General features: G+C 38.7%; 1 protein-coding gene across 1 annotated transcript in view; it reads right to left on the reverse strand.

Moving 5' to 3' along the window:
- Nucleotides 1-98: 98 nt before the first annotated feature.
- Nucleotides 99-22,407, reverse strand: part of fam49a (family with sequence similarity 49 member A) — a 44,179-nt gene continuing 21,870 nt past the window's right edge. The window contains exons 3-13 of the mRNA XM_034150436.1: nucleotides 18,950-19,005; nucleotides 10,447-10,526; nucleotides 7,765-7,886; nucleotides 6,821-6,926; nucleotides 5,857-5,993; nucleotides 5,654-5,731; nucleotides 5,049-5,165; nucleotides 4,675-4,754; nucleotides 4,444-4,570; nucleotides 4,283-4,353; nucleotides 99-2,307 (exon numbers count right to left, since the gene is read on the reverse strand). Of these exons, the coding sequence (XP_034006327.1) occupies nucleotides 2,244-2,307; nucleotides 4,283-4,353; nucleotides 4,444-4,570; nucleotides 4,675-4,754; nucleotides 5,049-5,165; nucleotides 5,654-5,731; nucleotides 5,857-5,993; nucleotides 6,821-6,926; nucleotides 7,765-7,886; nucleotides 10,447-10,516 (972 nt within the window). The 5' untranslated portion in view covers nucleotides 10,517-10,526; nucleotides 18,950-19,005 and the 3' untranslated portion in view covers nucleotides 99-2,243. The remainder of the gene's footprint in view (nucleotides 2,308-4,282; nucleotides 4,354-4,443; nucleotides 4,571-4,674; nucleotides 4,755-5,048; nucleotides 5,166-5,653; nucleotides 5,732-5,856; nucleotides 5,994-6,820; nucleotides 6,927-7,764; nucleotides 7,887-10,446; nucleotides 10,527-18,949; nucleotides 19,006-22,407) is intronic.

Here is a 22,407-nt window from a genome sequence, read left to right on the forward strand (position 1 = left end):
TACTATTCACTTGTTACAGTAAGTTTCAATGCAGTACTTTTACTTGTAGTGCTTTTACCCTCCACAACTGCTGTATCACAAGAAAGCAAAGGAAACAGTTTTATAAGAAATGTACCACCTTTATTATCCAATCCACACATCCCATTCAATACGCAGTACAAAGCCAAAGCAACTCATATAAACAGTGAGTGTGAACTCAGAACATATGAAACAATAACTGACGGGAAAAGGGAATCTGTCTCAGTGTTCAACACCTGGCGCTCAACACACAGAGGGAGGCTCGGTGCACATCCATCATGATGATTCAGTCAGATATGGAATATCAGTATCATACGCACACCTGCTCCAATTATTGTACACTTATGCATCAAAAACATAGCATTCAAAGTGTGGCTCTCACACACATACGTATATATTACTAAATACAAGAGGATCAAAAATAAACAACAGGCCTGAATGAAAGGAAATACCCGACGTGTTAATTTATGTTCACGAACTGAATGTTAATGGATCACTATATATACTGTATATGGCTTATGATGAAATGAAATGAAGTTCTTTGAGTCGGGGATGAAGTTATTTTCAGGTTAGAATCCTAATATATTTTCCAGCGAGTTTTAATATTTGAAGGCGGTGCCATGAAAAGCCAAAGTTATTTTAATGTGTTATGATAGGGGTGATGATGCTACAGTCATAAAGATATTATTATAGTATGCTACATGGTCAAATCTGATTAGTCATTTTATGGAAAAGTGGAGGTTTTATGCCCAAAACATTTGTATTAGTTCCTTTTTTACTCACTTCCTCATCTATCCGCATTCAGAAGTTACATGAACAATGAACCGTTATTAAACCTAAAGCAATGTAGTCGAGAATTATGAGATTGTCTGATGTTGAGAACGTTAGGAAATATCCAAGTGAGGATAATCAAACTCACAAAAGGGCAAATGTTAAAAGTCATTACTTTAGAAGTCAAATTTAAGGACTTTTTTTGTACATAAATACCATATTTTAAAGAAAAATGTCAGGTTACGAATAGCTCTAGTTCTATTTATAGATGAAACATGTAAATAAAGTCAAATTAAAGTTCAATTTAAATAATGATGAGATTAATTGTTCAATTAACCACTCGGGGAATAAAACCTTTCTATTTTTCAAAGAGAATGTCAACCTCTGCCTGAAACCAGAGCTATGTCTGCTCTGATTGGTTAGCTGTGTTGTGATTGGTCAACGGCTTAGAGGTGTCCCGCCCCTTAGCCTACCACGTAAAATGTGATGGAGCGCTAGCCAATAGAAATGTGATGTCACTATGTTACGGAAGTAAACAATTGTTTTAAAACTTGTTCAGTTAAGAAGCACATATCATTTATTCAGAATTAAAGATGGCCTTTCTTTTATAGAAATGTCTGTTTAATACAAAAGCCACACAGTAAGTCACTTAAAACATGGCGAAACCATCGACCATCATTCAGAAAGATTGCCGCATTAACAGTTAAATAAAAACACATGGTGGGTTGATTTGATTTTGTTCCATCATCACAGCCTTTACAGAACTTGAAGCCAACCGGATCTTACTGGATGTGCAAAGTAAGATTAATGTTCACAGTGGATTTATTTCACAAGATTGGAGTGTGAGAAAAAACAAATACAACAGCTGAGCATAGAAAGAGAAAATGCTTTTAGCAATACTTACATCAAACCAAGGAATCCCTTATCTGCTTCAATATTTAGCCCCTCACTGCAACACACACTGATTGATTTCATTGAGACTCATTCTTCAGATCAAGTGAGAAGACAGAAACACTTCCACTTGTTTTAACACACAAACTCTGTCACAATGTAAAACCTTCACTATGAAAAGATTTATTTCGCTTCAAATTTGACTAAAGGCTGTACACTAAACTTCTTCCATTGTCAAATAAAAGATTGAGAACGTTAGTCGAAGAACATTTTTTTCCAAGTGCCGCTTGCAAAGCATGGTTACATAAGGCTGAAGGGTGTCCGTCGGTGTGCTTTGACAGCTGCTGACAGCGGAGGCAATTCATGTGGTGCTTTCATATTGTTTTTTTGCAAAGTTAGAAGAAGGTACAAGGGTTTCCATAGCTCGGAGGGAATGACTATGCAAATACACACGAGTATTAACATTGAGTCTTTTTAAATAATGTAAACATATACATCTTATTTGAGGTCAGAGCATTGATCCTCTTCATATCTGTTTAGATTTAAAAAAGAAAAAAAAAACGTTACTGGAGCATCGTCCGGATGTTCTTCGGAGTGGACTCGTCGTTCAGGTGTTTTGTGGTGAATCTGAGGAGGAAGAAACGTTGGAGTGTTAGTGGGAGAGTAAACAGGAAACTGAAGCAGCCATTTTTCTTTTTGTGCACATACTAAGGCTAAGCTAATCCAAGACAAGTTGTTCAATCTAAATGAAACGTTAATGCAGGTTTATTCATTAAATACATTATTTTAAAAGTGTTGAGAAACTCCAGAGATAAACAACTTCTATATTTAACTACACAAGGTGTGTGGGGTTTAATAACTAGCTAAACAATTATAGTTTGAAAAAACGTTGTCCTTTCAATTATTCAAATAGTTGGAGATTAATTTTCTTTCGGTAAACGGAAAACAGAAAAGGCTAATTGCTAGTGATTAACAAAAAAGAAGTAAACAGAATTAAATAATAAACGTTTGTGTGGATAAAGAAGAAGGAATCATTACTTTTGGCAGCTCTGTATTTCTTAACAGAAATGTATCTGCCAGCTAGCTAAGTCACGTAGATAACGTACAAATATAGCAGGGTCGTTGATCTTAGCACGCTATACATGCTAGCTGCTAGTTGAAACCAACTAACAAACAGAGTAGCAAGAAACTAAGAAAAGGCAAAAAAGATAGATCATAAATAAGATCGTAGGATAAGAAAAATAAAAGAGCAACATTTTGCAAGCATGTTCTTTCTTACATAATAATTCCTGTATTTTTTTTAATGAGGTTACATTTGTACTTCTCTACCATGGTAGAGAGCAAACTAGTAGTATTGAGTCAGCCATTTGAGGGTATTCCTAGTAATGGAAATGAATCCACAGTCAAGTTTTTACTCCGTGTCCCTGAGTGTAATGCATTCTAACATCCACCTGTCCATAGTGGACATAGTGGTGAAGCTGAACAGTCCGAGCAGTTTCAATCAATTAGTTTCAATTTCCCCACAGGCTTCAACCACTGCTGCTGTGGCAGCTGAAGAAACAACAACAGAGGGTCAGGAGGGGATAGCTGCACCCCCCCTACCCTTCAGCTACCAGCACAAACAGAATCTAATCCTGGGTGAAACTGATGCTGTGCTCACAGAATGAAGACTATTGTGCTCTGCAGGGACACTCCAGTTAAGTGTGATGGCATGAAACATCAAGATATGTTTCTGTTGTGAGTCTACAGAGGTCACTGTGGAACAGCTGAGGACTTACATGTGGGGTAGGGCCAATAACCTCGATGTATCGAGCTTGTTCTACTTAGGATGTATAAAAAGTATATGTTGCAAACATCGAGTACAAATTGCCTCATATTCTTTTAAGGCGTCAGCAGTCTGCAACACTTTAGAGCGCTGCGTGACGTCGATGGTAGCGCTTCGGGCTAGTTCGGTCGGCACCCCTCATAGAAACACAACGTCAGCGTAGAGCCATTTTACCGCTTATCATGTGAATGCAGCTTTAGAGATGTTTTGACTTTACTTTTGGTACTTCAACCGGCTATAGTCGTTCGGCTTGGTATTGTAAGATGTCAATTCATTCCGTTTCATGTAGCTGTGCTCTAATTCCTATATTAAAGCAGATACACAGGGGTAGAACTGTAGGCCAAAGCAGACATATGTTGTTCATCATACTGGTGAACCATCATACTGGTGTCAAAGGGAGCCTATGGAAAGGGATTTCAAAGTATTGAGATGTACTGTGTGTCACGATATTATGAAATGATTGAGATATGTGTTATAGGCCATATTGCCTAGCTTTACTGACATGTTATTAAAAAAAGAAGATTTCCTGATACTCAAGAGGAGAAAAGCACACAAAAACACACTCACCAAAGATATTTAACAATATATTATGTCTTAACATTTTCACAAAGAGTAAAGTAAAAAAAGCAAAGATGAGTTTTAGTGTCTGATACCTCTAGTGGAATAAATGATACAGTAAATTGACTGAAATACACAACTATTCATAACTTTCTGGGCAGAATGGATATATAAAATACATGTCTCAGAAAAACTCTCCCACACTCCAGCAGGACCTACTTGAGGGCGTTCAGGAGGCCTTCTACGTTATCAGCCGGCTGATCCTTCAGGACCTTTATGCAGCCTTTCATCTGAGGAGAGGAGCAGAGCGGCATCAGGGAACAAGGCCATGGTCCTCAGTGATGCTGTTATACAGATATATGTGTGTGTGTGTGTCTTACGTCTATCTTGGAGGACTTGTTGAAGGCTCCGTTGGGGTGAACGTGGTCGTACAGAATGATGACTCCCACCATGACCCTCATGCAGAACAGGAGCGTGTCCTCGCTGCTGAAACGACTCGTATATTCCCTTTGTACACAGAGAGGGAGGAGAGGACCAGGAGGAGAGTCATGAAGGTAGAACTGACTAAACTGAGATTTATTTTGTTTGTGTAGAAAAGCATGGTGACTCACGGTGTCTCCAGCATGACTTTACAGACGCTGGCCATGGTGCTGAGACAGTCCGTCGTGTTCTCCAGTGGAAGAGTCTTGTTCTGTAAAAGAAGCAAACAGAAGGAATACGTTTATTACATTTAAAAAAAAAAAAAATAAGAAATTATAGAAATTGTTACAACTTGATGATATGGCTTCTGGCAAAACATAAGAAAAACACATATGATATCAGGTGTTTTATTTTCATATATTTTCTAATCCAAGTATTCAGAGTGCAAAACATCTGAGAGCACTGTGTTAGAACAGAGATTTGCAGCATTAGAAAACAATCACTGTGTAGCTAACGTGTTGCAGTCACAGTTGCTGCAGCAGTGATGTGGTGTCAGCACTCTCACCTCCGTCACAAAGCTTGTGGTAGCGTTGCTGAGCGTCTTCAGCATGGGCGTGGCCTCAGCGTAGAACAGAGACATCCTATTGGCCATCTCGTTGTTCACTTCACTCTCAATGTCCAACTGCAGGAGACAAACACACATCACACATCAACAACGTGTCAGTGGAGGAAGATTTCCCTCTTTTTCTACATTAATGACATCCTTCTCTGAAATATTCTAATACCGTAGGACCCCATTGAACTATTTCTATTTCATTCTCTGATGTGACAAAAGAAAAAAGTGAACACAGCCATCTTTTCCTGTGTCCTTCTAACATTATGTTCTAGAATAAGACAACACTGCAGATTAGGGCTGTATATTTATAACAATATTCAGATCGCAGGAAGAATAAGCATATTTGTTAAAGGCTAAATATGTGTTGATTTTGAATAAAGTATTGTGCAGAAGTCATATTCTACTTTTTTTGGTACAGGTTCTGTTCAAAATAAATCAATAAAACATTTATACCATGATCATTATAATATATTTTTTAAATGACAATAAGAATAAAAGGAGCCAAAACGATTAATCCCTCCTATATCGTAATGGCAATTTCAGTCACAACTCACATTCATGTTGTTTATCCGGTTTCGACTGATGGTTCTTCTGTAGTAGCTGAAGTCATTCTGGATGGCAGGAATTCTCATCTGAAGGGAAACAAGGAAACCGTCAAAGCTTGGACAGGAATACTGTACACCTAAACAGGACTTTTGAATGAACAACATATCATTTCGAAATGAAGGAAGCGTGAGTGAGTTGAGTGAGGGCAGACCTTGAGCTCGTCGAAGCGCAGCGTGAAGTGAAGGATCTCAGCGAACTGTTTGGCAAGAGCCTGCTCCCTCTCCAGGTGCTGAGTGGGCGTGAAGGGCGGACACGTCAGGCTCTCCAACAAACTCTGCAGAGCCTCCTCTACAATGTAGACACACACAAATACAAAATGTCAGCTCTTGTGAAGTGTCCAGTTTAGATTGAACATGGACATTCAGAGATTTGACAGAAGAGAATCAAAGACCTGAACAATTCATTTTTAAGTCCATCAATGTTGTTTATGAGCTGAGTTCCAGAGTGTATGAATACTCAGTTACAAGTAAAAGTCCTGCATTCAAAATGTTACTCAAGTAAAAGCACAAAAGTATTAACATTGAAATATACTTAAAGTACCAAAACCACCTTCACACCTCTGGTTTCTTGTCACAGACTTTCACAATATCACAATATAACTTTTTATTATAACAAAGAACATTTTTTATTTTTTTATTATTATTGATCCAAAAACACTTACAAGACTTTTGCAAGAAAATATCAACAAAACATGACAGTAAGTACAATTACTAATTTAAAGAGCACCTGAGTGAAGGAAGACAATCCCTTTTTGTAAGATAAGGAACGACACCTTACGCCAAAAACACAGCACTAGTAGAGTGCTTGCCAAAATAATACAAATGGTGTGCGTCTGAGATTAATGCGTTTTCAAGAAGAATGATTTTATTTGTGACAAAGGTCAACATGTCACAGGGGGACAGGATGCTGTTTACTGATTGTTGGCACGCACTTTTGTCCAGAATTTGGTTCTGGCCACTGTCTGTTGCAGAATCTAAACTTGACGTGCAGAGGTTGAAACAGCCACAACAGATTTCTAAAGACATTAGATGCTGTTTTTTCATCTTTAAACCAACTGGCTACTGAAATACAAAAGAAGTTAACACAAGATATGTCGTTGTTCACAGTGAGCATACCTAGTCTGAGGGAGAAACTGTAGAACTTCTTGAGTTTGATGACGAGCGGGCACACTGAGTGCCAGGCCCGCTCCTGCAGCGAGAAGTCGTTGGGGTTCTGAATTGCCTGAGAAAAAAATACAATTCAGCAAACATCCATCCATAGAGACGTAACGCTCACAGACACACATTCAGTACGTTGAGGGGAAGGTTTCAATCATTTGTCCTGTGTTTCAGTGAAACCTTCAATTATTTTCAATTGAGCTTATTCTTCTCTGTCTTGTGCTGCAAACTGTTCAGATGTGTTTCACATGTTGACAGTAGGGCTGCTCAATTAATCGTATGTTAATCGCGGTTTTCCAGTTGAATTATACTTAAAGTTCAGGGTAATCAACTGTTAAAAACATACTGTTCAAATTGTTTTTTTCAATAAATGGATGTTTTCAAAGTAAATGGATAATCGTTTTTAATAATCGTGATATCAATTATTGACCCAAATAAATACTTAATTGTAAAATTACACTGCTAGCAAAGTCTTACTAAAGTAAAAGTGCAAAAGTATTGTCATCAAAATATACTTCAAGCTCCAAGTTATGTGTAATGTCCCATTTCAGAATCATATATCTATTAAATTACCAAATATGATTTTAGATGCATTCATGTGTTAATTACAGCTGATAAAGGTGGAGATAAATGTAATTACTTTGTAAACTGCTGCTGGATATATTAACATATAATGATATGACAATGTTTATTTATTAGTCGATTTATATTTTTGTATAAGCTTATATTCTACCAGGGGCAGGAGTATAAAGTAGCATGACATATAACGAAGTACAAGAAGCTTAAAAATGGTACTTAAGTACAGTACTTGAGTAAATGTATTTCACTACATACCAGTGATACATAATTGTGTGTGTGTGTGTGTGTGTGTGTGTGTGCGCGCGTATGTGTGTTTCTCTTACATCTCTGATCTCCTGGCCGGCTCCTTTGTAGGACTGCAGGCTGATCAGGATGTTCTCAGAGTCCTGCAGGACCGAGTTCACCTGGTTCCACACGTCCCGCTCTCCTTCTGTCGGCTGAGCATCTGACACACCCAACACAGAGATGTGAATACTTGGACCACATGCAGGGAATACACAAATATAACAAAAACACACATGCCAGAATAATAGTAAGCTAGTCTACTGTAGAGCGTTAGTTTCTACTCCCGGTGATTGGATTTATGCTTTCATAATCATAAAGAAGTGTTAATATATAAATATTATCCTGCTGAATAAACGTATTATAATAGATGTGTGTTTGCCACGGATCTTATTTTTTGCTATATTTCTTATTCCAATGGGAAAAAAACAATTATTCATTTTCATATCAAGACTCAATTTGTGTTTTTAGCAGATTAAATTGTTCTAGTTTAAATGGTATATTGTAATTTGATGTGAAAGGGCTTTAATTAAATAAGTAATGACCGTTTTTTTTTTTTTATCATAATGGAACGATCACTGGGGGAACATGGGAATGTGTGCCGAGTGTTTTTGTCACTACATAGTAACTCATACAAGATTGTGATCCAAAACATTCAACAGAATACAATGGCAAAAATGTTACGGTCATTTTAAAGTATAAATATTCAGAAGTTGCCTGTATAAGGACTAGCATGAAGGTATGCAGAGTGTGCTACTAAACTAAGTGTTCTTAGGGCAGTCTGATCCAAAGCATGCTGCAGCTAGCTCTTGGGTCGACATAAAGAACAATTGGTTATTGTTCTAAAATAGGGCTGAACGGTTTGGAAAAAAGAACTAATTGCAATTAATTTGACCGATTCTGCGATATGATTCGTGATATATGGGGAATAATTATTTATGAACCATTATGAAACAAATATTGAAAACTACTTTAAAATGATGAGGATTTGTACCATACAATTATTTTTGATGAAGAACTTTATTTGTGTCTGTTTTGCATTTCTAAAGCCCCTCCACTCCCATCATTTCCTCTTTGCTGAATAAACAAAAGGATGGCTACATTGTGATGGTGACTCAAATGCCACTGTGGAGGCGTTTTGTGTTTTTTTTTTCGGTAGATTTATGTGCTTTTTAAAAAATGAACCACTTTGTCTATTTGATGTTGAACATAGGAAGCAGGGTGGTAAAGTGGTTGCTGCAGTGATGGAACGTGGAGTTTTAAAAGCATTCATATATTGATATAACACTGATTACAAAATGAAATAATAACTACAAATATGAGCGGAGAGGAAACTATTAAATACACTATATAGTGCTGCAGATAGCTGTAGCAATCTTTCAAAAGTAGATACAGGCACCAACATTTCCATGTTCATTCCTCTGGGGCCATTCATTGAAAAAAGTCCAAAATGGTGGTCGCCATTTCCAGCCGATGAAACAGTATTTTAACTTGGATCAATTTTGGTATTGAATGATATGTTTTTGACTATGAGGAAGTCATATTTTCCATGAAGTAAATTCTTCTGAGCTTTATTGTGTCATGTTTATTACAAATTGTTCTGGGCCTTATTAGAAAGCATTTAAGACACAACAAATCTGTAACACTAGTCTTATATCCTAGCAAAAGTTGTTAGCCGACTATGATGTCAACAGTGTGCCCATCTCTACCACTGCACTCGTACACCTCAAAATACCTCCACCATCTCATCTACCATGCATGATAAGCCACCCAGTTTTCCATTGGAAGATTATTTAGATGTTATGGCTTAGACATGGTAAAAAGAAGCTTCTGAGTAATACCTCACATCTGATTTTGGTTTCTACATGGCCGAAAATGTATGATTTGACACCTAGATCATTCTTATAGGGCAAGTGACAGTGATTTTATGGCAAAACCCCCCCGATATTTCCAAGACATCTTTGGTGGAAAATTGCTGCCATCTTGGATTTTCAAAAGAGTAACCTCAAATGAGTTTGTGCCAATTTTAGTATTTATATCCACTTTTGAAAGATTTCCCTGGGATATTCAATGATCTGCAGCGCTAATATGAGCGACCCGTTGATGACAGTTTGTATACAAAGTGCACATAGAGAGTGGGTGCATGCAAATAAGTTAGTAAAAGCAGGCAGCAAAGGTCAAGGGTCAGCTCCATTCTTCTTCAACATGTCTCAAATGAAAGGATTTCAAAGACATAAATCAGTCTAATAAATGCAAAGCAGGGAGGTTTAACAGTTGAATAGGCTGACCCCTGACCAGTGAGAGCAGCTAAAGAGAGGTTAAAGGAAAAATGAATTTAGGGAATTTTGCCTAGCACAAAGACAGGTAGAAGCTGAGCTCACTTTCAAAGTCAAGGAAAAAGTTTGGCCCCTGTTCAAGCTCTGTGCAAGTGAGCACTTTTAACAGATTCCCCATTTGGTTTCTGCAAGAGAGAAGAACAAGAGAAAGGAAGAAAGTGTGAGGTTAAAAAGTCTTGAATAAGTTATTTGAACAAAGACGAAGAAAGAGCAGGAGGTCCCGACGCAGTGAAGGGAAAAAAAAGGAGGAAACAAATGGAAGAAAGCAGACTCCTCAAGGCTTCTTCACCGAGACCTGCTGATAGAGAGCAAGCAGCTGAGAGACCCCCACCCCCCCCTTCTCCATCCATCTTTTGTGCCTTTGATCCACTCCTCCGCCAGACTTACTTTCAAAGTCCAGGAAAAAGCGTGGATAGTTCTCTATATCCCTTGTTAGGACTTTTAGCAGGTTACCCATTCCAGCAAACCTGGTGGTCAGAATACAGCAGTGAATAACAGACAGGACATTCAAACAGAAGTCATACAGAATGTGTAGTTGATAGATAACAGAGACATTTCTATCCAACAGAGGTTGTTTCCGTTTGTTCTGACTGTTGACTTTTAAGGCCCGGACACACCAAGATGACACCAAAGAACTGACACAGACGGACCCCCGACTGTTGTGTCGCCTCGCGTCTCTGCGTCTTGGCCATGTGTCGCACTGGAACACACCGCAAAGACTTCAGCCGACGGCCAAGTAGCACGTACGAACTGCGCATGCTTGAGTGGCAATAACTCTCCTTACCAGCAGGCGGCGCTAGTGTGTATTCGTCATTCAAAAGAGGCAACAACCGGAAGACAGACAGCGTGATACACCGAGAGAAGAAGAACAGACTGCGTGATATAAACAAACAACAAATAGCGTGAGCGTTCCATTTTCACTCTACAGCGAGAAGCTCATGGGGCTTTCCCGAACCTGTGTCGAGAGCTGGAGTTAAATGAAATCTCAGATTTGCCTTCTTAATAGTTGGTTTGGGTCCCTCACTTCCGTTTTGCTTCTCATGCACTGATTCGCTAGCTGAACAGCCAATCAGAGTGATTTCTTTTGCCGACAGCCTTTGTCCGACTGCCCACTGATTCGACATGTTGAATCAGTGGGTTTTCGGCCAAAAAGGTGTCGGCACGGCTGAAAAGACACAACGGTGCGGGACACACCAATCTGAGTAGGGCGTGTCGACGCCCATCGACGGCCAAAATCGGCTTGGTGTGTCCGGGCCTTTAATGTACTACTCCGCAAACCACAAGCCAACACAGTACATTTTTACAGGAATTTCAAGTTTTTGTTTTATATGAACCCACAATTGGCATCATGAGTCATTTTATGGCAATGCAGATGAAGAAAATATCACTGGGGTCAACTTTCAGCCACAGAGATCCTGCACTGAGTTTTGGGGGGAATTTCAAATATGAATCAATGGCAGTTGATTCCTTTACTTCAGTTTGTGTTGTGGTTTAGTTGAAAATGACTGTATGTATGATGAGAATGATTCAATCAAATATCATTGTGACCCAGTCTAAAAACAGGAGCAGTTTAGACAACTCCTTATCAAAGTCAAGTTGCATTTCTAGATAAAAGTGAAAGATATTTAAAAAAAAAAAAAATGTTATTCAGTCTTTTCACAACAATAACTTTGAATCAGGGGATAGCAAGTTTGAGTCCCACTGCAGTCAGCATGTCGTTGTGTCCCTGGGCAAGACACTTCACCCCAAATTGCTCCTGTGGGGATTGTCCACAGTACTGAATGTGTGTAAGTCGCTTTGGATAAAAGTGTCTAACAAGTAACATGTAATGTAATTCGGACAGCAAATGATTTAGAAAATATTAATAAGCTGCCATCATTCATTCCCAGAAAATGTCTCTTGTGTTTGACTAAACTCAAAAGATATACATTTTGGATGTATTATTTCAGCTCTACAATTTGAAATACATTTGAAGGCTAAACAAAGGATTTCTTATTGTGAACACAGACACTGCAAGAACTTGAGTAAAAGTAGTAAAAAACAACAACGTTTCCTTCACAGTATGCACATGTGTATTTCCTGGTCAGTGAAGAGGCTGAGAGCAAGAACTCCTCCCACCTTTGTTGCTCAGAACTCCTGAGGTTCTGACCTTATTTCTCTGCTCTTTTGGATTAAGAAAACATGGCTGCTGCCCTAAATGGCGGTTTCACTCAGTAAAGGTTTTATTAGATGCAAAAGGCAGTAGGTAGGTAGCAATTTCCAGGGAACAGTCTTCCTCCTGAGCCATGGAGGGTGGTCACAACTCTGTAATCTCAGCAGGCCTACAGGGGCATAATATGAGGGCACGACTGCAGGAAACATCCCAGCTCATCATGGCCATGCTAATGGCGACTGTGGGTGTTTCTCAATGTCGAGGAAGGCTGCTCCAGAGCCACTATTTCAAGGATGCTACATCATCGAGTCCTGCCGAAGGACTGTTCCAATGTCCAGGGCCTTTTTTTTTGTTGAAGATATTTTTTCTTGAATCTAAATTACATGTGTGATTGACAATCTTTGTTGTGATACTTTTATGAGCATAAACATTTATGTCATCAACATTTGGTTGAAAACAAAATAGGCCACCACAAACGTGAGCAAAAATTGAAAAATAAAATGTATTTGCCATGAAGGCTAAAAATGGTGTATTATTTCAGTTAACAAACTTTGCCATCTTATTTAAATTGAAACATATTCTTAAATAAATTGTACAGTACATTTTGCTCTGGTAATCCACTGGAAATCCACCCCTCTGGTGGGATCAGGATAATCCAGTTTTTTGGGATCAAACTGATCCCAATCCTGTGTTATCGGTTTGAACTAACCATATTGAGGATTTGATCCAGATTAAAGCTTGGATTGGATTTCCTGATCTGATCGGATATCAAAGTGATCCTAATCCAGTTTTTTGGTTTTGAACTACCCAAAATCCAAATCTGATCTGATCAGATAGGGATTAAAAGTTTTGAACTCCTGGGCCCAGGATACTTGGAATTCTACCGAGGCCGGCGTACTTCGTTGCGGGAAATTTCGAGGCTGCACATGTGTATCCTCCACGGTCTTAAAATCCCCACAATGCTTTGCGCACGGACCAATTTCCAAATCTTTGGCGGAAATCGCGTTCCATTTAAGGCGGGGCCTCGCATATGACGCACACCTGTTAGCCTGTTCCACAATTCTTCGTTTTCCGAGGCTAGGAAGGATTCTTGCCTCGCTTCTGAAGGAAGTGACTCGGAGGTACATGTGCTACCAAGCAAGCGTCCTCGACATTGAGAAACACCCTGTATAACTGTGCTGGGTTCAAAAGATGGATGTTTTTACATTCTCCTTGGGTGGGAAACTAAATCACCCAGGGTCTTCAAAAACAGATGACAGATGTTTTTTATGCTTGCACATTTAATACATTTGCTAGTAGTAATATAATATTAATGCTGAATTGCACAATTTAAACAGTTTACTTCACCATCAGAATCCAAACCCTTATAAACTGCAATTCGGCATTAATATTATATTAATACTAATATGCCTCTGTTAATACTGTATTACATGTTATATATTGTAGCACAGTGTGCACATTTTAACTTTAACTTATTAGGTTATACATATTTTTATTCTATATAAAATCCTTTATTGGACATTCCTCTATTCCATTCAATATCTTTATTTTATTGTACGTTTTTTTTTACAAATGTGTACTTTAACTTTTTATTTTATAGTAAAAGCTTTTTTTTTTTATTAGTAATTGGTATTGCAAATTCATACTTTAACTTATGTGTTTATATACATATTTTTAAAGAACTATACCTTATATCTTTTACAAATTCTTACTTCAATGTTGTATTATGTTTGTATAAATATCTTTATTTCATGAGATGTTGGTATTGCAAAATCATACTTTAAAATCTTATGTTTATAGAAATATCTTTATTTTATTTAATAATTGTTTTTAACACATTCTTACTTTAAATGATTGTGTTTATCGAAAACAGAAATACATTTTATTTGATATTTTGATATTTAATTATATTATAATATATTTTTGTTTTAATTAAATGGAGCAATAGTCACAAAATCCAATTTCCCTTTTGATAAAATAAGTATGATTGCCGATATCATTTAGTCAGTCTATTAAGGACACGAGGCAGCTGTTCACAGAGCCTCTCAGCGCACTCTTTTCTCCTCACACACAGAGATCCAACCTCTCCTTGACTTCACAGGCCATAGTGTGAGGAGACAACAACAGAGACTCTGTCCTGCAGTGTGCACATGATCCTCACAGTGCACAGCCTCCAGCGACTATTTTCAATCATAAACCCTCATCTTTCACCCCTCATCAATTCAAAAACACATTGAGTACAATTCATTCAGGATCAGCTTTAATTCTGGAGACATAATTAATCCTATAAAGTCGTCAGATAATGAATTTCATGTAGTGATTTAACACGGTGCTTCAATACAAGGTTGTTCCAGAAGGGGGCAGTGCTGCTTCACATGAACTCTCACTAACAGGGATTGCAGTTGTACTGAAATGACAGCATGTTGGTACATGTGCTAGTACCTTCGTTTTATGGAGCAACCCTGACCTGCGGCTACAACAAGTTCCTCATAAGCCTCTGCCTTTATCTGCAGCCAAACTCTGCTTCTGCTACCCTCAGGTGCCAGTAACCATCACAAGAGATATACTATCAGAAATATCTGACTTCTGAGCAACATCATGTTACAACAAAGCTTCCATAACAACATATACAAGTCAAGCTATAACATTCCATTCAGGTTTTCTTTTATTCATTATAGAAAGTGTGTCCGGGGAGGGGGGGGGAAACGGCATTTTTAGCTTTTACAGACGCCTTAAGGAAAATTGTTCTCATACTGTTCTACAATTAATTTGTCTTACAACACATGAATTGCTTTTAAAAACCTCTACAGAACACTTTATTATGGCTTAGAGTCATCGGGTTTATGAACACTTGGGAGTGTCCGTGATTGCAGTGATGTCACTGAAAATGTAGCTGCATTGCATTCTGGTATGCTAAGGCTTTTGTTGATTAATTCGACCAAACAGGTCTGTGTACAGATGAAGTAAAGCATAGTGAAGCTTTCATCTGCCACTGATACAATGTAAGGTACACCCAGAAACTTAACCCCGTGATTAAAGTACGATGCAGAGGTATGAAATGAAACCCAGAGCAAAGTCAGCTGTGCAGAAACCTTATATGCAGAACATCTGACCAGAAGAGTACAAATGCAAACATGCATGCTCATTCACGCTATGATAATATCCTGTGACAGTTATCTTAAGGGATAGTTCTACCCAAAAACAAAAAACATACTTGCATGGGCCTAGTTGTGAGCTGTTTCATGTAGGAACTACTTTCTTTCCACTGTATCACTGCGCAGAAGGGTATCTACTTATGATGACGGTGCGAGATGTAAACATTAATACTATCCTCCATGGCTGAGCTGTGATGTAAGATAGCTCTAACAATATACCTTATAGGCATGAGTTGATGCACGAGTCATTCTGCGGTTTAAAGAAAGTACATCAAACTGCTCGGATCCTGATTACTAGAAAGAGTCAATGCTGTTGACATTTGTTGGCGCTCTGAGCAACAAAACCTGAGTGAAATCTAGTTTCTTAATATTGAAGAGGAGTCAGCCATCCCTACACTTGTTATCTTGGACACTCATCAACAATCTAGAACGATAACTAGCACTACAGGCAAGAGAAAAAATACATATCTTAGAGTTTGGGGAGAACTGTGCCTTCAACCTGTATTTGAGTTTGAGCTTTATTTCCCCCTGAGGGAAAACAAACCAGTTCCAGCAGCATTCTTGAAAGCGGAAATGAAAGCAACAGCAGCTCCAGACAAGCTGAACATGCTATGTATAATTAAACAAACGTACATTTATAAAAAAAATGAGGCTTGGATCGAGACATTGTGACATGTTTTACAAGTTAACATGCCATATCTGCTAAAGAACGCAGTAAAATTGGGCATATAAAAGATGTCTGCTCTCCCCATGGTCTCCTGTTTATTCACTTAAGGCATGTCACATATGTGGTTTGTTGCCATTATAACAACACTAGCTAGCTGGAGCATAGGACTGAGTTTTCAACTGCAGACATTTTCATTTGTAATAGCAATACAATCACAGGTTGAACCAATACCATAAACAATGGCTCAGTTCTATTAACTATTTAAGTATGCCAACACAGTGAGTCAGTATGCACACCATCAGGAATCTGGAGCTTGCTCTTACATGAATTGAATGCAGCAGCTATTGTTTATTATGACAGTACTCAAAATGTCTGCTGTGAAGTGAACAATTAGAGACAAGCCTCGCTAATGCTTGTTGGAACATATTCATCTTGACAGACAAGGTCTAACCAGGTATATGAATGTTTCACAGGATCACTATTCTTTAGTCTCCTTCTTCCTCTCTTTTTATGAGTTATTGGAGGATTGTTTTTTTGTGTATGTTTTTCTCAGAAATCCCTACTAGTTATAAGCAGGGTTAAAGTCACAATAATGGTCACATGACATGTTTGAAAACCCTCCTCCTGACCTGGGTCAAACAAGCCAGCAGATAGAATGGGTGTTTAATTTAATCCCATTAACAACTCCTCAATAGTGACTGGGCAAAAAAAAGAGTGAGACACACCCGTGTAGTAGTGTAGGAGTTAACTCAATTTGGGTCTTATGTAATGTAATGTCATTCTGTGTAACTCAATGATTTGGAAGTGAAGTGTGTGCAAACTAAAGTCTTTAAATAGTATCTACAGTGCGAGGCATTAACTGTGATGATGATACAGGACAAATCCGTGTTCACTAAACCTGCATTAACATACGGACACATAAGCTATGCCATTTTTACCCAAGGGGGATAAGCAGTTCTACGAATATATATACATTTTTCGGTATTGGGCCACTAGAAAGAATCTTTTGCATCTCTTAAGAGCTTCACAGAATTGTAAAGTCTCTGCTCTCTGTTACATGAGACTGTCCTGTCTCTACGTTTCGGTCAGGACAGACAGGGAAGGGGAAACTCTGCTGGGGAATTTCTCGTCTGCCCGGTTCCTCTTTCAAATCCACTTATCTATACGGCCTGGATTGAAAGTGTGGAAAATGTAACTCTTTCCCATAGTGTTAACCATCAGCTGTGACGTGGTTCCAATTGAAAGGGGAATATCACATATAGTATACCAGAGAAAGGGATATCTTTTTGTGAGATAAAAGATAGTTCCCTTAATGAAGTCATTTACAAGAATGTCCTAAACTACAATGATAGAAATAAGGAAGATGTGGTGAGATTTCCCCAAGAAAAAAGAACTCAAGAAATACCAAATACACTTTAAAAATAATTAAATACATTTGAAAATCCCCTCGGACACTAAATGGTGCAAAACAAACGTCAGACTTGTGTCACTGGGGAACTTTATTCTTGTTATGATCTATATATGTACTTGCATGACTTTTTTATGTTCTGGTTTTCTATTGTTATTTAAGCCCCTGTAAATGAATTTGTAAATTCCTTTCTTCATAATATTTCAAAACGTTGAAATTGGATGACTCATGGGAGGGCTAATTTCTTGATTACAAAAAAAAGGTACGCTTTCTTTACTCCCGCTGTGACAAATGTTGTTTTCGTGTACCTTGTCTGTATTAATATCAAATGAGTTGGATAACAAACAAACAAAACATTCCACAAGTAGTTCTCAGTGACACAGACAGAAACTCGCCTAGCCCCACTGTCCTCCTTTGACTTCATTTCCAACATTCCTCGTTTGAAAAATGTGTTTGTGAAACAATGCAGCAGTCTCGAGGCTATCTGCACTTTATAATTAAAGCAAACTCAAAATGAATGCCACGTTCAAATGGCCTCTCCTGCCGTCTGAAACAACCTCTGTTGGGAGAGAAATGACGCTGTGAGCGAACAAACACAATCATTTGTAGAGTGAAAAATGCATTTTGTATTCCTCCAAGGTCTCATATTTTCTTTTATATGGAAAACGGTGTGAGAAGTAATGTTATCAAATATCGTTAGCACTGTCACATAGCAACCAAATCAGATCCAATAGCAGAAATGGAATTAATCAGTGAGAGAAACTCCACGGGGCACCTTTAATGAACAAAAGGACTCTAAATGTCCCTAACAACTGCAGCTGTTCACATTTGAATTTCTTTATAGTTGCAATCATTTTTCTTTAACCCAACTAGAAAACTAGCTAGTGTATGCCTAATTGATCATGCTCATGTTAGAATCATTTAAATGTATCAGTAAGACACAGTTCTTGTAGTTCAATGCCCTTTAAAACATGTCGATTATTTGCAAAGATACATTTCCCTAAGCTTGGACATTTTCATTTTAATCCTCTAAAAATGTTGCCATGTGTAACTGAAGCATCAGTAGCAGAAGCCTTTGCCTGGCATTAGACCTTTTTAATAGCCATATGGATTATGAAAATGGCTTGTCATTTAACTTGCTAGATATTAGGATATAAAAATGCAATGTTTGCTCTTTCCACATATAATAAGAGCAATCCAACAATTCTTTTTTATTGTTAGTGCAAACTTCATCTGATGGGCAAATCTTTGGGAAGCCTCCCCCTGCCCAAATCTAAGAAATGTTAACTGAAAGTTCAGAATTTCTCTTTAACAACCCGAATGAAAAACAGTGCCTTGGAGGGAGAAAGTGTTGGGCTCTCTACGACAAGTGCAGGCTAATCCCAGCTGCAGTCATCTAACCACAGTTTAGTGACTGGGCTGCTGTGCCTCAGTGGCAGCTTACACTGTGGTCTGACTCTAATATGACTACACATGCTCCAGGAACTGTTTGTGTAAGAGTCATTTACCTTCTCTGGTGGAGGAGCCCGGGTTGCTGTCTATATCATCCGCTTTCTCTTTGTCTCTGAAATAAGAGAAAAGAAAGAGTGTGTGTTAGAATATATATGGGAAAGAAATTATAGTTGAAAGACAACCAATCACACAACCTGGTGTAACATCTGCGCATCGGACAGGTAGAGTATCACATTTCCAACCTCACCCTTTCTCACATATACAAGCATTCAGCTAACAAATACAGCCACAGAACACACACTGAATTATTTAACAGTGAAATCTACACCATTGTCTGTGTGATATTTAAAATAAAGCTGATTAAAGCTCCGTCTGCTGCATGTTCACTGGAGTATTAAATGTCCTGCGACAAGCTGTGGGTGCTGACAGTCATTAGCATGCTCGGTACTGTTACTTCCTGCAGGATGAGAGCAGGGAATACATACAAAAGATGGCACCATTTCATTCTGTCACAAACCCTAAGAAAGACTTATCTGAAGTTCATTTCTATATCTTTAAAAAAATGTAGTAGGGCTGGACATTTCATCAAAATGTTGAAATCTCAATATATCGCTTTATTTGGTACATGCAAAAGAAGAGTGAATATTTTAATTAGGGATTGAGGTGCGCAGAGATGTCCCGGCCTAAACATAGTTTTTCGACTGAATAACATATTTGAGCTGGGTACTGATCCTTAAAAATAAAATAAAAAATCATACCATGATCACTTTAACTATATCTTTGAATGATATTGAGCATAATGATGGAAAGATGATCAATATTTGTAATGTCGTGACTCGTATCACAATTGTTATATCAGTCAAAATAATCGCAATTTGTTTGTTTTTTTCAAAAGCAGCCCAAATATATAGTAAAGAATAAATGAAAACATTTTATCAACCCAAAATGAATCAATGATTTATAAATAAAGCTGCGAATGATTCATCTGCACCTGGAACAGTTAAGTGACATTAGTGCTGTTAGAGACACTTTAAGTGCCAAAGGTGGAACTATTTCTGGCATCAGAATCCAAGATGGTATCCAGCTGAACAAAAGAGGAAATCATTAGCAGGGCAGGCCATCATTATGCACTCCAGCCCGTCTATAAATACTCTCTGTGCTCCAGTGCATAGTCGTACAACCACCAATATCCAGTCATAGAGACCTGACTTCAAAGAAATAAGTAGCAGGAAGAAGGCTCAGATTTACCAGTGAAGGACAGGTACAAAAAAAAAGGTTGTCCATTTTAAATTGACTTAAGAAATGTTGGGTTTAAAGCTGGCTACACACCAACCCGATTTTGGGAGTCAGAGGCCGTCAGAGGCAGTCGGGCATTCGCGGCGCCCTACTCAGGTTGGTGTGTGCCGCACCGTCATCTCTTTACGGCACATTTTCACACCTCCCGCGGCCGATTCAAAATAGTCCTCATCCATTCAACATGTTGAATCGGCCGCGGGAGGTCAGAGAAAGTCGGCCCAAGCAATCACTCTGATTGGCTGTTCACACTACCGCTGCCTGCTGGTAAGGACAGTTATTGCCACTCGTCGACTGAAGTATTTGCGGTGTGTTCGTAGGCGGGCGGCGTAGCGGGCAGCGTAGCCGACGTAAAAGTCGGGACGCCTTCGGTACGCGATCTTTGGTCTCAGGTGGGTGTGTAGCGGCTTTAACAGTTCGACATGAAGAATGGAGGAGCCAAGGGATCGAATTGCCAATCTTCCAATTAGTGGACTACAGCCACAGCCAGCCCCAAACAGAAGAGGCACATAATAGTCAAGCCTCTACCATTCTGAATGGATTCAATCATTGTTGTATGAATGTTTTATAAAGTTATGTTTTTTATCAAAATGAAAAGGCACAAGAAAAAGTAGTCAACACACGAGGGCACAGTGCAGCCTCTGAGTGTGGTACAGTGTGTACAGTGTGTCTTCAAACAGGTCAAGTGTTTGGACACATTTTAGAGTTGCTAAATTAAAAAATGAGCTATGCAGGACAGGGCTTTAAAATGAAACCATTCACACATTCTAGCGTTAGCAAAGCAGAGTAGCGAAATCCATTTGAAGCAAACAAGCATATCTTTAGAAGGCTTCAAGGACATGGTGTCACACTTAGCCTAAATGACAACACAATTAGACCAATATGCATGCTCATACGCAGGCCTTGGCAAGCTTTTATACACACCTGAAGGAATAACAATGGTCCACTATATTCTGCACTTTATTTTAAGGTAACAGCGAGTGCACGCTCTTTTTTTTTTTTTTTGGGAAAAAGTGAATCACATATGCTGAACTATAATGTTATTCTTTATAAAACTTTATTTAGTAAAGTTCTCTTCACTGCAGAAGACATTTTTAAAGTTTCCTTTCTTCTTCTTCTTCTTTTGTCTCACTTTAATGTTACCGGTCAAATTTCAGTGTATGTTGGTTTGTGGTTTGCACACAGTACTTCAATTTGCTGCCCTTATATGGGCTCATGGGGTGTTTCCTCGTGCTAAATGCTAATTGCCTGGCAGTCGCATCCATTTTAAGATCAAACTAATTCATCAACATAATCAGGTGGGTAAGAACAGTTTTGGCTGTCAGCGCACGTTTCAGGGTTTTCATTTATTCCTTCAATTGCTGTGTGCAATGACAAATGAAAGAGAAAAATAAGAAACATTCATGCATGAGGCCAAATGATATGCAATGGGTGATTAGGCTTTCACAGTGTATTCTCACATGGTCTGTAGAGCATAGCATACACACACACTTTCAGATTAAACTCACCCACATACAAATTAAGAACTGATCATACCAAGTAGCAGTGAGCATTACTTATACATCTGCTGTGTGCACATTCTTCTCAGCGTTTAAATCTTCCATCTTCTATTGCAAAAATACAGCATTCAGGAGCCTGAAGACAGTGCCACCTGTCAGAGAAAATAGTCCTCATCCATCTGTGTTGACCCACATCCCTCCTCTGGAGGACCTGCACGGCAAGCCAGGGAAATAAAGGTGGCATGCTGTAGATGGATGGCCCCCTAGGGACACTCGACACACTAGCATTTGACCACTTCTGGTTCGAAGTCAAACGACGTTTGTTTATAGCCTTAACTTTAGCTTTCTTCTTCTGGTGATTGCATTTACGCTTCCAAAACCACAAAAGTGGTGTTAATATTGTGAGATGACCCTGCTTAACAAAACATGTAATTATCATAAGCGTGTGTTGCCACAGATCTTATTCTCATCATCACTGCACCACTCTATCAGGGCAAAGTAATGTGAGTGAGTCCCTGTGCTCTGACACATGAGCACACTTCACCTCAACATTATGTTGTCCCCAGACACACACACACTTCTGGTCCCTTCTGGACCTCTTACACACTTGCCAAAACACCATGTGGACAGCACAGACCGAGCGCGGGGAGCAGACACTTCAGCATCATCGCTTTTATTATACAAGCAACTTCTCTCTTTCTGCGAGTCAACTTCTTTATCCA

This window comes from Trematomus bernacchii, unplaced genomic scaffold, assembly GCF_902827165.1.
Source record: "Trematomus bernacchii unplaced genomic scaffold, fTreBer1.1, whole genome shotgun sequence".
In the NCBI taxonomy this organism is placed as follows: Eukaryota; Metazoa; Chordata; class Actinopteri; order Perciformes; family Nototheniidae; genus Trematomus; species Trematomus bernacchii.